The 12,931-nt window shown below is 36.2% G+C and overlaps 1 protein-coding gene and 1 long non-coding RNA gene across 2 annotated transcripts; one reads left to right on the top strand and one right to left on the bottom strand.

The window, feature by feature from the left end:
* Positions 1-10,506: 10,506 nt before the first annotated feature.
* Positions 10,507-11,573, bottom strand: LOC145141184 (uncharacterized). Its single transcript, XR_013722485.1, has 2 exons — positions 11,317-11,573; positions 10,507-10,684 (listed from the first exon to the last, which is right to left on the bottom strand). It is a non-coding gene; the product is annotated as an uncharacterized LOC145141184 (long non-coding RNA).
* LOC145141183 (GDSL esterase/lipase At4g10955-like) lies at positions 11,195-12,651 on the top strand. The gene is made up of 2 exons (XM_079074502.1): positions 11,195-11,406; positions 11,488-12,651. The coding sequence occupies exons 1-2, from the start codon at positions 11,342-11,344 to the stop codon at positions 12,455-12,457; spliced, it is 1,035 nt and encodes a 344-aa protein (XP_078930628.1). The 5' UTR covers positions 11,195-11,341; the 3' UTR covers positions 12,458-12,651.
* Positions 12,652-12,931: the final 280 nt, after the last annotated feature.

The following is a 12,931-nucleotide window of genomic DNA, read 5'->3' on the forward strand; positions in this document are numbered from 1 at the left end:
TTACGTATCACTAAGACTAGATAATTCTTCGAATGGGAGGTCCTACCCTACAACGGTTAGACTCAAACGAGAGCTGCGAAATAAGGCTAAACCTAACCTTCTGAAATTATTTAGTCCTTGCAATATGTAACTTAACATATTCGTTTACTAGTTAGTAAAAGATAACTAGAACTCCTAAAAGCACAAAGCAAGCAACATTCGAGAATTGAGTACACGTAATCAAGCATATACTAATCAGGCCATCATACTGACTAATCTGTACTAGCATGCAGTTCTCAAAGCTGATACACATATAACAGGCACATAAGGCATCCTTCCTAGATCCTTAGTCCTAATCTAGCATGCAGTTCTCATAAACATATAATAACATAAACTTGTATGGGTAATTTGGGAGTACTTACTTGAGCTCGGCTGATTGCATGCACCACACCCTTTTTCTCTTTTTAAAGTTCTTTTCTCTTTTTAAAATTCTTTTTGTAAAAATGATTTTATTTTGAAATTTTTTTCATACTAAGTCCTTAGTATGAGTTCAGACACACCCGAGAGTGTGCCCGAATCCCTCAAACCAAGGCTCTGATACCAACTTGAAACATCCCAAAAATACAGACCAAAAATTTCGTTTTTAATTATTAATAAAACCATAGTTATCCAAAACACATGTCATAATATCTCAAACATCATATCAATGTATATCAAAATATCAGAGTATAAATATCCCAGGCTGAACAAAAAGTGTGTGCACTGCAATCATCCCGAGCTCTTCCCTTTGCTACCGGAAGTACCTGAAACCAAAGCTGAAAACTGTAAGCACGAAGCTTAGTGAGTCTCCCCAAACTACCACATGCCATACACATAACATACAACTATGAGATACGGGCCCCGCCCACTCTCATAGAGATTAGGGCCCCGCCCACACTCTGTTGTCTAGGAGATTCGGGCCCTGCCCACACTCCGCTGTCTAGGAGATTCGGGCCCCGCCCACACTACGTTGTCTAGGAGATTCGGGCCCTGCCCACACTCCGCTGACTAACATGCATACAAGTATCACACAGACAACAAGTATATCTATTCCTATCGAGCAGTCACATATCTATACTCAAATAATACTATGAGATTTGTTAGAAATTAGGGGATGAATAGATTGCTTGGATTCTCTGAAAGTCGTGATTCACTATCAAATTGAAGTATTTCGATGGTACAGATCGAACACTCAATTGGATGAAATTCAGAGAATGAAATCTGAGAATGTATGTGAAAATGTTCTTCAAGATGTACCAGAAAAATGACCAAAAATGGATATATCATTCCTGTCTGAAAACTGTCAATAGAGAGTTACAAACTGTCATAAAACTACCAAACCTGTCATTCAACGGATCTCAGGGAAAAAAGGGTCAACTTTCTAAACGGATCCCAGCCAGGGGCTCTGCCCCTTGGACCCCGCCAGGGGCGCTGCCCCGGACCCCCGTTCGTTTAGGGGCTTCGCCCCTAAATAACAATGTACTTTGAATCTTGAAAAACTTGAACAAGTGTGCACTCCTACACCATCCTAACTTGTTCAATATTCAACAAGATCACTTTCGGTCAACAAATTTAATCCTATTACACTTAAATAATATTGATGATATAAAATCACCAACAAGATTCGGGCCCCGCCCACACTCGGCTACTATAAGATTCGAGCCCCGCCCACACTCAACCACTAACGTATCATATATATATATATATATATATATATATATATATATATATATATATATATATATATATATATATATATATATATATATGGGCCGGCCTTGGTGCCGTAGACCCGTTCCTACTGAAGGAAACTCACCTCGTAAGGCTAACTGCTGAAATCTCGAGTGAGGAATCTCTGACTGCTGCTCCGACGACTCCTCGGCTATCAATTTCATAGGAACACTTAATCAAAATCTGATAATCCTTCTTAGGGTAAAATGACCATTTTACCCCTGGTCAAAGTCAACGCTTGTGTCAAAGTCAACCTTCTGGTTGACCCAACTCATCGAGTTGCTCCATCAACTCGTCGAGTCCTAGAACCTGAAATCGCGATCTAACTCGTCGAGTTCCCAAGCTACTCACAGTCGCGATCTACCGATTTAACTTGTCGAGTCCCTTCACCGACTCGACGAGTTCTATCTGAAGCTAAAACGGGACAAAATAATTCAAATCGTCGAGTCCCTCTATGGACTCGCCGAGTTCCCCTGTCTGATTGAGCCAACTCAAAGGATTAAGCTCCTACCCTTCAGATCTAAACTCCATACTTCACCTACACACTGGGAATACACTTTGAAGGGTAAAGTTTCCAACTTTACCCGCTCTTAGTCCTTCTTAATGGGTTTAGCTCAAACACTAACTCTCTAGAACATAAATCTTGGTCTACAAGCCATAATACCCTAAACCAAGGCACACTGTACTAGATCTAGGCTTGAACATCAGTTGGACACGTAAAGTTCCTAGCTTTCCTTCCAAACATGGCCTCTTAGGGCTAAAAAGGCCATATTAACGCTTATAAGCTTACATGGGGCTTCCATGGTCATAAAGTTTGCACCTTTATGCCATGGAACCCCTCTTAGATCCCAGATCTGAAATATAAGTCACTTGGGACGTCCAAATCCCAAAGACCAAAGTTCTAGCACCAAAACCCTCATAAAATGGAAGTAAATAGATCTAAGAAATGAATGACCAAGTTAGAGACTTGATTACCAGAAAGTGATGAGGATGGAAGGAAATCCATGGATCTATTATCTTCTCCTTGAACCTTCTAGCTCCTTCTTCTTCATCTAGCTTCAAGAACACACCAAAACACTCAAGAATGGCTCACAACTCACAAGACACTCTAGGGTTTCGTGGATTAGGGTTTAGGACTTGGAGGCTGGAAATGAGGCCAAAAGGTGGGGATTAAGATGCTTAAATAGGGTGCAAAAGCCTGAAATTAGGGTTTCACTCTGACAGGCCTACTCGCCGAGTCGAGGGCTCTTGACTCGTCGACTAGGTGGCTGGAATCCCGCGTCCAAAAACTCAATTCTACTCGACGAGTCTGGGGCTTCCAACTCGTCGAGTAGCTTTATAAAAATGAATAAATTGTAAAATAAGTGCGTACCTGAAACCGGACGTTACAGTCATTGTTATGGATATATAAATAAGTCTTATCAGTAATTCCAGTTATAATGCTGGATGATCTACTTACATGATAGGTGTCTAAAATGGTCATGTTGGTTTGGTTGTTGGATTTTAGAAAGGCTATATGCCGAAATGGTCTTGCCTCCCAACTGTCCGGCCTGGCTGATCCTTATTTGATGGAACTCTTGGTGTTCATTGGAATCAGTGAAAGATCTTTTTTTCATTACCAGATTGTCATAGAGATTAATAGGTTAAAGTATTATAGGTGAATACTTGTTCGACACGCTATCCGTGAATTGGATCGTTAGTAGAATCACCCAGATAGCTGTCAATCTTCCGAGTCATTGTCAAAGTTAGTTTTCTCACTATATTATGTGCTCCAGTATATATATCCTCTGTATGTTAGGATATATTTACCCTGTAGCATGCCACTGGTTAGTTCTGTTAGTTGTCGGTAGTATTGAATCGTTGCTTGTTGTACTATTTATATGTATTAATATATTATGTGGGGAGTTGAGGGCGGACCGGCCACGTGCTGAAGGCCAATAGACTTGGGCGGACTAGCATTTTGCTAAAGGCCAAAGTGCGAACCAACTGTATGCTGAAGGCAAAAAGGGCAGACCACCTTCCTACTGAAGGCCAAGTGCGGACCAAAATTATGCTGAAGGCCATTATGTGTATGCATTGTATATATTGTGGTATATGATATTTTGGAGAACTCACTAAGCCTAGCGCTTACCCAGTTGTTATAAATGTTTTTTAGGTACTTCGTGAGAAGGGCAAGGTTCGACTGTATTATACTCTGATGTAATTGAATATTTTAACAAATAAAAAAGAAAAAAAATTGGTTTGAAAATCAGGACGTTACAAGTTGGTATCAGAGCCCTGGTTTGAATGAACTGGATGAACACTCATGTGATTCCATACTCTAACTACATATATGAGTAAATAATAAATATTTTCATAAAAAGAAAAATACAAAAAGGAAAGAATGTAATGCGTACAGTCAACCAAAGCTCAGAAAGGAAAGTGATTCCCAAAATATCCATATTTGTTATGTTTGTTGATATATGGAATGTTGCAAATGCATGCTAGTATGTGGGCTAGGGATCTTTTCAGGAATTGTCGGTTAAAATTGCCTGATACATAAGATGCCTTGCAGCTTAAAGAATTTCCTATTAATTGTTGCTCAGAACCTATATTGATATTTATTAGTTATTTGACAAATACGTTACGTTGCATGCTCCCATAATTAAATAGTTTTAGATTACTTGATTTGGCGCTATTGCATAGCTCTTGTCTGAGCCCAACCATTGTAGTGTCAAATCTTTCAGTCGACAGACTGTTTGATTTTAGCAGCATTCAATTGTATTCGTCCAATAACTAGTTAATATTGGTAGAAGTTCTTCATCGACAAATAGTAGGGTGAAGTAGAAAGGAATCTTAGCAGGAAAGTCTAATAATTTTAATATATGTTTGATAGGGAATATATTCATAAGGTAAGGCATCGGTAAAGAAGCAATGTTCTAGTGGAGTCTAGGAAACCTATTGTATATGCTCAGGGGACACATACATATATATGCAGTCATCATGGTATAGTATTGGAAGTGTCTTGGAAACCGTGAGACAATTCTTGGGACAAATATGAGTACGTGTAAAAGGTAGTAGAGGTCTATACTACCTGAAGCACACGACTCGTACTTGGATCAGGAAGAGTCACAAAGTTGCTAAGGCACTGGAAGTTAGGAAGATAGTGTGGCTAACACAATGAATCTGTTTCATTTCCATTGTTCCATTGATGTGTTTATATATATATATACATATACATATATATATATATATATATATATATATATATATATATATATATATTAATTGCTCAAGTTTTAAATTTGTAAAACTGATTTTATCGCAACCTGACTGAGAAATACACTAGGTAGTGTACCTAATCGTGTAATAATATAGTTGTGGTAAGACCAGGTGTCGAACACAAGGGGAGTGGTGGTGAATTAATTTGGAATTCTTGATTATAGTTACACAAAACACACAAAAAACAATAAAAAATAGTTTTTGGAATTAAATCTCAAATAAACAATAAAATATCGATAAACCGACTGAATATAAATATCTTTAGGTACTTTGGTTTAGACTGTATTTCATCTCAAAATATTGGCTAACTGACTAAGTGTAATGGCTATTCATTATTCAAAGAATTCCTAATATGACTAGCATCATGATCAGACTACTAATCCTTTGATTTTAACACAACTATGAATTCATTGATTAACTGAACGTTACAATCATGTAAATCAATATTTAATTTGTATTAAGCAAGATTTGATCTTTATTAAACCTAATGATAATAGGAGTTAAATCATGCATAGAATGATCATGTACTCATGCACACACATTAAAGTTCATCACTTTATTTCATAACCCTAGTTTTTGATCCAACTCTATTCATAATTATCAATGATCATGGACAACTATGATACAAATCAACACAATCAGAACGATCATCTAAACTCTATTAATTCGACAATAGGTAACAAAGTAACAATCTTTAACATGTATGGATCTTACAATCAAACTTGACAAAATAAATAAAATAAGAATAAACAGTCCAAATAGCAAGTAAACCATAATCTCAAAGATTCATCTAGTCATAAACACAAATCAAAGGGTTTTAACACCCAAATCAGAAAATAAACACATAATGGAATCACAGTGGAATGCTAAACATGATCACAACAACAAACCACATGATATCTTGCATGAATCCACTCTCTAATCCTTCAATTCTTCACTCCTGCCATCTTAACGGCCTTCCGGCTGCCTTCTAGACCCTCAAAACGCCAGCTCTGAAGTTACTTGTCGACCAAGGATCAATAAAAGTCATACTCTCTCTTCTGGTTAGACAAAAATCATAATTTATAACAATTTCTGCCAACTTACGTACGTTGGGCGTACATATCCTTACGCTGGACGTAAGGTGTATTTTGCGCGATTTGATCCGGAACCACCCACCCGCGTATGCTGGGCGTACTCCCATTACGTTGGGCGTAATGGGCCTCTTCAACCAATTCTTCAATTTTGCAATTTAGCTCCAGTTTCTAGTATTTTCGCTTCCCTTCCGTTCTAGCAACAAAGTATACTTGTAAATTATAAATTTAAGCATTATAAGTACCTTTTAGCTCTAAATAGCATAAAAATAGTATAAAATAATAAGAAAACGTCATATATATATATATATATATATATATATATATGAAATAGACGTTATCAAACTACCCCACAATAGTCTTTTGCCTGCCCCCAAGCAAAATTGATTTTATTATTATCATATCAAGACTTTAGCTACTAACATCGCACAAGACAATCCATTTTGATCATCTCCATTACTCCAAGACCGCAATGCATTTATTTGTGTTTAAATTTTCCTAAGAACCTACCCAATCCCAAATACTCACAATCTTCATAAACATTTGCCCACTTCTTTTGAACAACGCTCATTTTATGCATCCATCCGAATCCATCCCCAAAAAACTTTCTTAACTTCAAGGTATTTTTGGTTAAGCCCCAAATCATACATATGGAAAAGTAACCTACAAATAAAAAGATTACAATAGTAAATACTTGGCAAATTTTCGCCTTATTCATGAGTCTTCAATAATTTGGAGCTTTTCTTCATGATATTTCTTGATCTTTATAGCTTTGCAGACTCTTATTTCTCAAACTTTTGAAATTTTTTTTTCTTTTCTCACTTTTTCACTCAAAACTAAAAAAAAATCCTTAAAAAAAGCATATGCTTAAGCAAGGGAACTTAGGCTGTGTTTGGCGCGCCACAGCTAGCTGATAAGCTAGCTTATTTTTTGAGCTTTTTTTTGTTGTCGTGTTTGGTAAGCCAAAAAGTAGCTTATAAGCTAACTTTTTGAAAAGCTACTTAGGCTATGTTTGGCGTACTAGCTGAAAGCTAGCTGTTAGCTGAAAAGCTAGCTGAAAGCTGAAAAGCTAGCTGTTAAATAAAAAGCTAGCTGATAGCTGAAAAGCTAGTTGATAAAAAATAACGTTCGGTAAAACTAGCTGAAAAGCTAGCTGAAATATATAAAATTACATAAAAGAACATGTAAGAGTATTTGTTTCTATAATTAATTAATGGGTGTATTTGGAAAATTTTAAAAAAGCTCCTAAAAAGCTAGTCTAAGTAGCTTTTCAAAAAGCTAGCTTATAAGCTACTTTTTGGCTTACCAAACACGACAACATAAAAAAGCTCGAAAAATAAGTTAGCTGTGGCGCGCCAAACACAGCCTTAGACTAGCTTTTTAGGAGCTTTTTTAAAGTTTTCCAAATACACCCCTTAATTAATTATAGAAACACATACTCTTACATGTCCTTTTATGTAATTTTAACCCTTATAGGATAAATGCATTAGTCTAAGGTGAAATGACTACATAAGCTCTCCTGGATACATTTCTGATACACGATGCTAAACATATTGCGACCCTCAAACCAAGCAAGGTCGTGTTTTTGTTCCATGATTTCACTAGGCTAAGGAAGCCACAAATGCACTATAACATATATTGGCTCAAATAAACATTGAAACTCACATCGAATCGTCTCACACAACACTAGATACCTAGATCTCAATACAACAATTTTTAAACTAGATTTAATTTTAGATTATTATTTCAATCTTTCTAATAATCTTAAGATCCTAGTCATTTTTTCAATTTTTTTTATCAGTAAGCTTGTATTCCTATATTTGACCCCCTACCCCACACTTATTTGATGTAATTTCCCCATTGCATATTTAAACAATTAAAGAACATAAAAATAAAAGGGAGAAAAAGGAACAGACTCCCCTGGGGTAGTAGTGGCGAGATCGAATGGGGCTGCTAAAAGTTGCTCCAAAAATTGCTGGAAGACTAGAAACTGGAATGTTGATTCTGAATGTGCCGGGAAATAAGACCAAGAACACCAACTTCTGAAATGTGGTGCAAAGGATTGCAAATGAATACCACGATGTGGGAAGTGTCGACTACGTCGTGGCATCGAATGAGGAAAAATCAGAATCGCGAATAAAAGTTTGGCCACAACGTGGTAAGTGTTGACCACATCGTGGTATCTAAGATGACAATCTTCCACTTGCGATTAAAAATTCCCCCACGACATAGGAAAGTATCAACCATGTCGTGGCAGCTGGGACGATACTTATGCTTTGCATTGAAATAAAACTCCATGGCATGGGAACAACTCTTCCATGCCATAGGAAATCGATGAAATCAAAATTGCCACTCTTAGAATAATAATCTCTCATAATATCGAGGTGTACCCCACACTTATTAAAATTCATGGATATTGATTGTCAACTTCAAACTCTCACGACTTTTTCTCTCGTGACAAAATAGCATTTGGACCTAGCGGTTGAACTTAATGAAGGCATCCGAAAGGAAAAAATTCTGCAAAGATCTAAAACATCAAGAGCATCAACATGAAAACAAAATAAAAATAAAAATAAAAATAAAAACTCACTAAAATAACTAAAAATTAGCAAACCAAAATAACTAAAAAGGATATCATGATCACTCGTCCTCGTCGAAATCAAGCTACAATTGTTGATTAAATCTCTTACATGCAAGAAGTGGTTTGTGAAAACAAAAACTTTCGGGACCCGTTAGGCTATTTCTTTTGTTTTTTTGCACCATTAACTAATAAGTAGAACAAGAATTGACCCAACTAGTCAAGAGTAGCAAGAATTCAGTCTTCAACTTAAACACCTCGATACGCCTTGCTATATTACGCCTCGGGGATTAAGTTGGACAAATCACCAACGTAGTAGACTAAACAAGTCAAGAATTCTCTAATCGTTTGCAATCTCGAAACCCATGCAAAAAGATAAACCAAACAATATGTATGATCACAAATTCCTGCAAATAACAAAAAAAAAAAAAAAAATCTTCCCGACAAGTGACATGATATCAACGTAAATAAAACTAAAAATAAAATTAAGTTAAAAATTAAAAACAAATAACGAATAATCAAACAAACAAAATCAATTGAAAACCATTCGCCGGCAACAGAGCCAAAAACTTGATGTATGTTATATATATATATATATATATATATATATATATATATATATATATATATATATATATATATATATATATATATATATTAATTGCTCAAGTTTTAAATTTATAAAACTAATTTTATCACAACCTGACTAATAAACACATTAGGTAGTGTACATAATCATGTAGGGATGAGCATATGACCCGTTGAACCGGACCGGGCCGGAAAAAAACCGGGACCGAACCCAGACCGGACCGGAAATGCATTTAGTTGGGCCGGTTTTCGGTTTTTATTTTTTGCAAAAATCGGGTTTCGGGTTTGGACCGGACCGTACCCGGAATAAACGTTGTTACCCGGACCGGACCGGAAACTAAGGTTATTTAATTTTTAATCGATGCAATCCCTATTCCCTACTCCATTAAGTTTGTCGATTTTTTTTCTTTCGGGTCCGACTCCCTTTTCTAGTTTGATCGCATTCTACGAGTACAAAAAAACCCTACTAAAATATTATAGTCTATATTATTGATGACATACTTCTCTCTCTTTTTCAATGGTGATTGAAAATTGGATTGGCTCTGTGGAAGACAATCAAACTCAGTCTAATATGTTTTTGATGTTGTAATCATGTAATGTATTTTGCCGTAACAGGACTCTGGAATGTTAATATATGTTGCCCTAAGAAAAACAATGTAAAAATCAAATCATATAAATCGTCGTTTGTGAAGGAGCACTAGATAACATGGTGCGTGACTGCATGTGACATTAATTACGATTTCTTAGTCAAAAAGACATTGAGTAAATAATAGTGAGCTTCGTCATTTAATATATTTTCGTTACACGTATTTGGTATTCATAAGTTAGATACAAGAATTGTATAGAATTATATGTATGGTTGCTTTACGTAATGTCAAATGCTTTATGTTAATTTGCTTAGAATTACAGCCCAATCAAGAGTTCAGGACCATATATTTATTTTTACTTTGCAAGTTGCAACTTATAACTATAAGTCTATAACTAGTCACAAAGAAAGATTTATGTATGTATGTCATATATTCGGTCCACAACCCGAAACCCGGTTTTGTACCCGAAACCGGACCGGACCGAACCCGAACCCGAACCCAATACACCTAAAACGGTCCGGTTTTCAGGTAAGTTAATTCACTATTTTCGGTCCTCGGGCCGGTTCGGTCCGGGTTCGGCCCGTTGCTCATCCCTATAATCATGTAATAACATAGTTATGGTAAGACCAGGTGTCGAACACTAAGGAGAATGGTTGTAACATCCCAGAAATCAAGGATAAAAATTTCATTTTTATTATAATCAAAATATAGATGTAACTTGTTCCAAACATTTAAAAACATCTCTAAGTAACACAATTATGAATTGAATCCCAAAATCATATATTGCGGAAAACACGGGTATATGCGCTGCGATCAAGCCGGACCCTACGCTTCCGAACTGGAAGTACCTGAAACCAAAACCACAAACTATAAACACCAAGCTTAGTGAGTTCCCCAAATACTACATATCATACAACTTAGCCATAAATAACATTCATATCATTGAGTCATACTTATCATTCATATACTACAATCAATAAAAGTACTATGTGTTATCCATAGTTTTGCCATTATGTATTTTTATTATATTTTAAACTATTTATTGCTAGCTAAATCGATGAAAATATACTTTATATATAAGTCCCGATTAAGAATCTTGTATTGTTACTTCTTTATTATCCTTTAATGTCTCAAGGTTTTAGATAGACTTTACCAAACCAATGTTGTAGTTTTAATATTATAAAATAAATTCCAAAATTAGTTGACGCAATGATTGTCGATTGCTATTTGCAAATGGGAAGCACTTTACAAGTTTGCGTGTGTATATACAAAGTCAATGACTCAAAGTCAAACCCATATTTAAAAAATAATAATAATACACACGAAATTTCAATGGGTAATAGACTACTTTGGCTTCTATCACAACTTGGATTTGTTTGATTTATCTTCATCCTTATCGATTTTTGATCAATATTCAATAGGTATGTGCACGCAAGTATGTATTGCAACAGCATTATGCAAATTCACAGAAGAAACTCACCTGAAAGAGAAGCTTGAATTGACTAATGGCATCACAGCGAGAACTTTTTCATGTTTCAGGACCTCTCCACCTGCTAAATTCTTTCGATTGGTATGTAAAAGGCATTGTTTGTTTTCAACACGAAAGATTTGCTTCGATTTATCCAGTAACTGATTCGATTCTGTTTTACAGGAGAAACACGTTTCATCGAAGATCCCTTGCTGCAAGCCTTGTTCAAGGGGGTTACATTCTGGAAAGGGATCGTCAACGTGGAAGCATTCAACAGGATGCTAATGCACCTCCATGGTGGGAACAATTTCACTTTCAGTTGAATCACGTTCTAGTAGACGATAGTGATTTATCCTACTATGGGGCAATTTTCGAGCTCAAATATGCCCTTCCATTCTTCTATCAATCAAATCCTCACCCTCCGAGATATGTGATAGCGTTTCGGGGAACAATTACCAGATCTGTAACAAGATCTGACGATATGAAACTAAACATCAAGTGTATTTTTGATAAACTCGAAGAAAGCTCACGATTTCGTAAAGCTTTTGAAGCCGTTTGGAACACGGTAATGGCGGTGGGGCCAACAAACGTCTGGTTAGCCGGACATTCGTTAGGTGCGTCTATGGCATTGTTGGCAGGGAGGAACATGGCGAAGTCTCGATATCAACTCGAAACTTATCTCTTCAATCCGCCCTTTATCTCGGTTCCAATCGAGAAGATGATAAAAAACCAAACGTTGAAACATGGCGTCCGTATCGCCGGTAGTCTATTAACGGCCGGAATTGCGACGGCGATGAACCGTCACCGTAAAGATCCAGAAGAAGATCCGTTTGTTGTGTTGTCTGAATGGACTCCGTATATGTTTGCGAATCCATCAGATCCGATCTGTGCGGAATACATTGGGTATTTTGAACATAGGGAGAAGATGGAGAGGATCGGAGTCGGAAAAATCGAGAGGATCGCGACGAGATATTCGATCGGAAGTCTGGTTTCTGGTGCAATGGGGAGGGATTCGGAACCCTTACATCTGCTACCGACGGCTTATATGACGGTGAATATTAGTCCATCGGAGAATTTCAAACAAGCTCATGGAATTCATCAATGGTGGCAACAACATTTTCAATGGCAATCGAAGCTATACAAATTTAAGTAGCGATTTCTTCATCGCTCGATTGCGAGATCTAAAACGGAATTAATTGATTTTTCCTTTGAGGGACTTGAAGTTTTTTCGACAATTTATGTGTTATGTTTCTTCAAATATGACTGCTAATAAATGCCCTTTTGCATGAAGGGTAAAACTGTAAATCCATGTGACAAATTAAACAGATCTGGTGATTTATTTTGATAGTATGATAGTTTTAAGAACTATAAATTCATAATACCAATTAAAAAATTATTAAAATTAAGTTCTTTTTGAATAGTAATTATTTTTATAATTATATTTTACTTTGTATATTATTCTAACTTTATTGTAATGTTACAATAATCATTTATCCAAGCAAAATAATATTATAATTTTATTATAGTTTTTTACGTGTTGGATATAAGTGTTGCGTCATTGTATTTATTTATTTAGTCCATTTTGTAACCGGGTTGACATGTCCACCCGTTATCTATTATTAGGGTT

This window comes from Lactuca virosa, chromosome 9 (assembly GCF_052849685.1).
Source record: "Lactuca virosa cultivar CGN04683 chromosome 9, Lactuca_virosa_CGN04683_v6, whole genome shotgun sequence".
NCBI lineage: Eukaryota > Viridiplantae > Streptophyta > Magnoliopsida > Asterales > Asteraceae > Lactuca > Lactuca virosa.

Coding starts and splice junctions, on each gene's coding strand:
- LOC145141183 (XM_079074502.1), top strand. CDS start 11,342: ATGGCATCACAGCGAGAACTTTTTCATGTTTCAGGACCTCTCCACCTG. Junction 11,407..11,487: donor CTGCTAAATTCTTTCGATTG/GTATGTAAAAGG, acceptor TCTGTTTTACAG/GAGAAACACGTTTCATCGAA.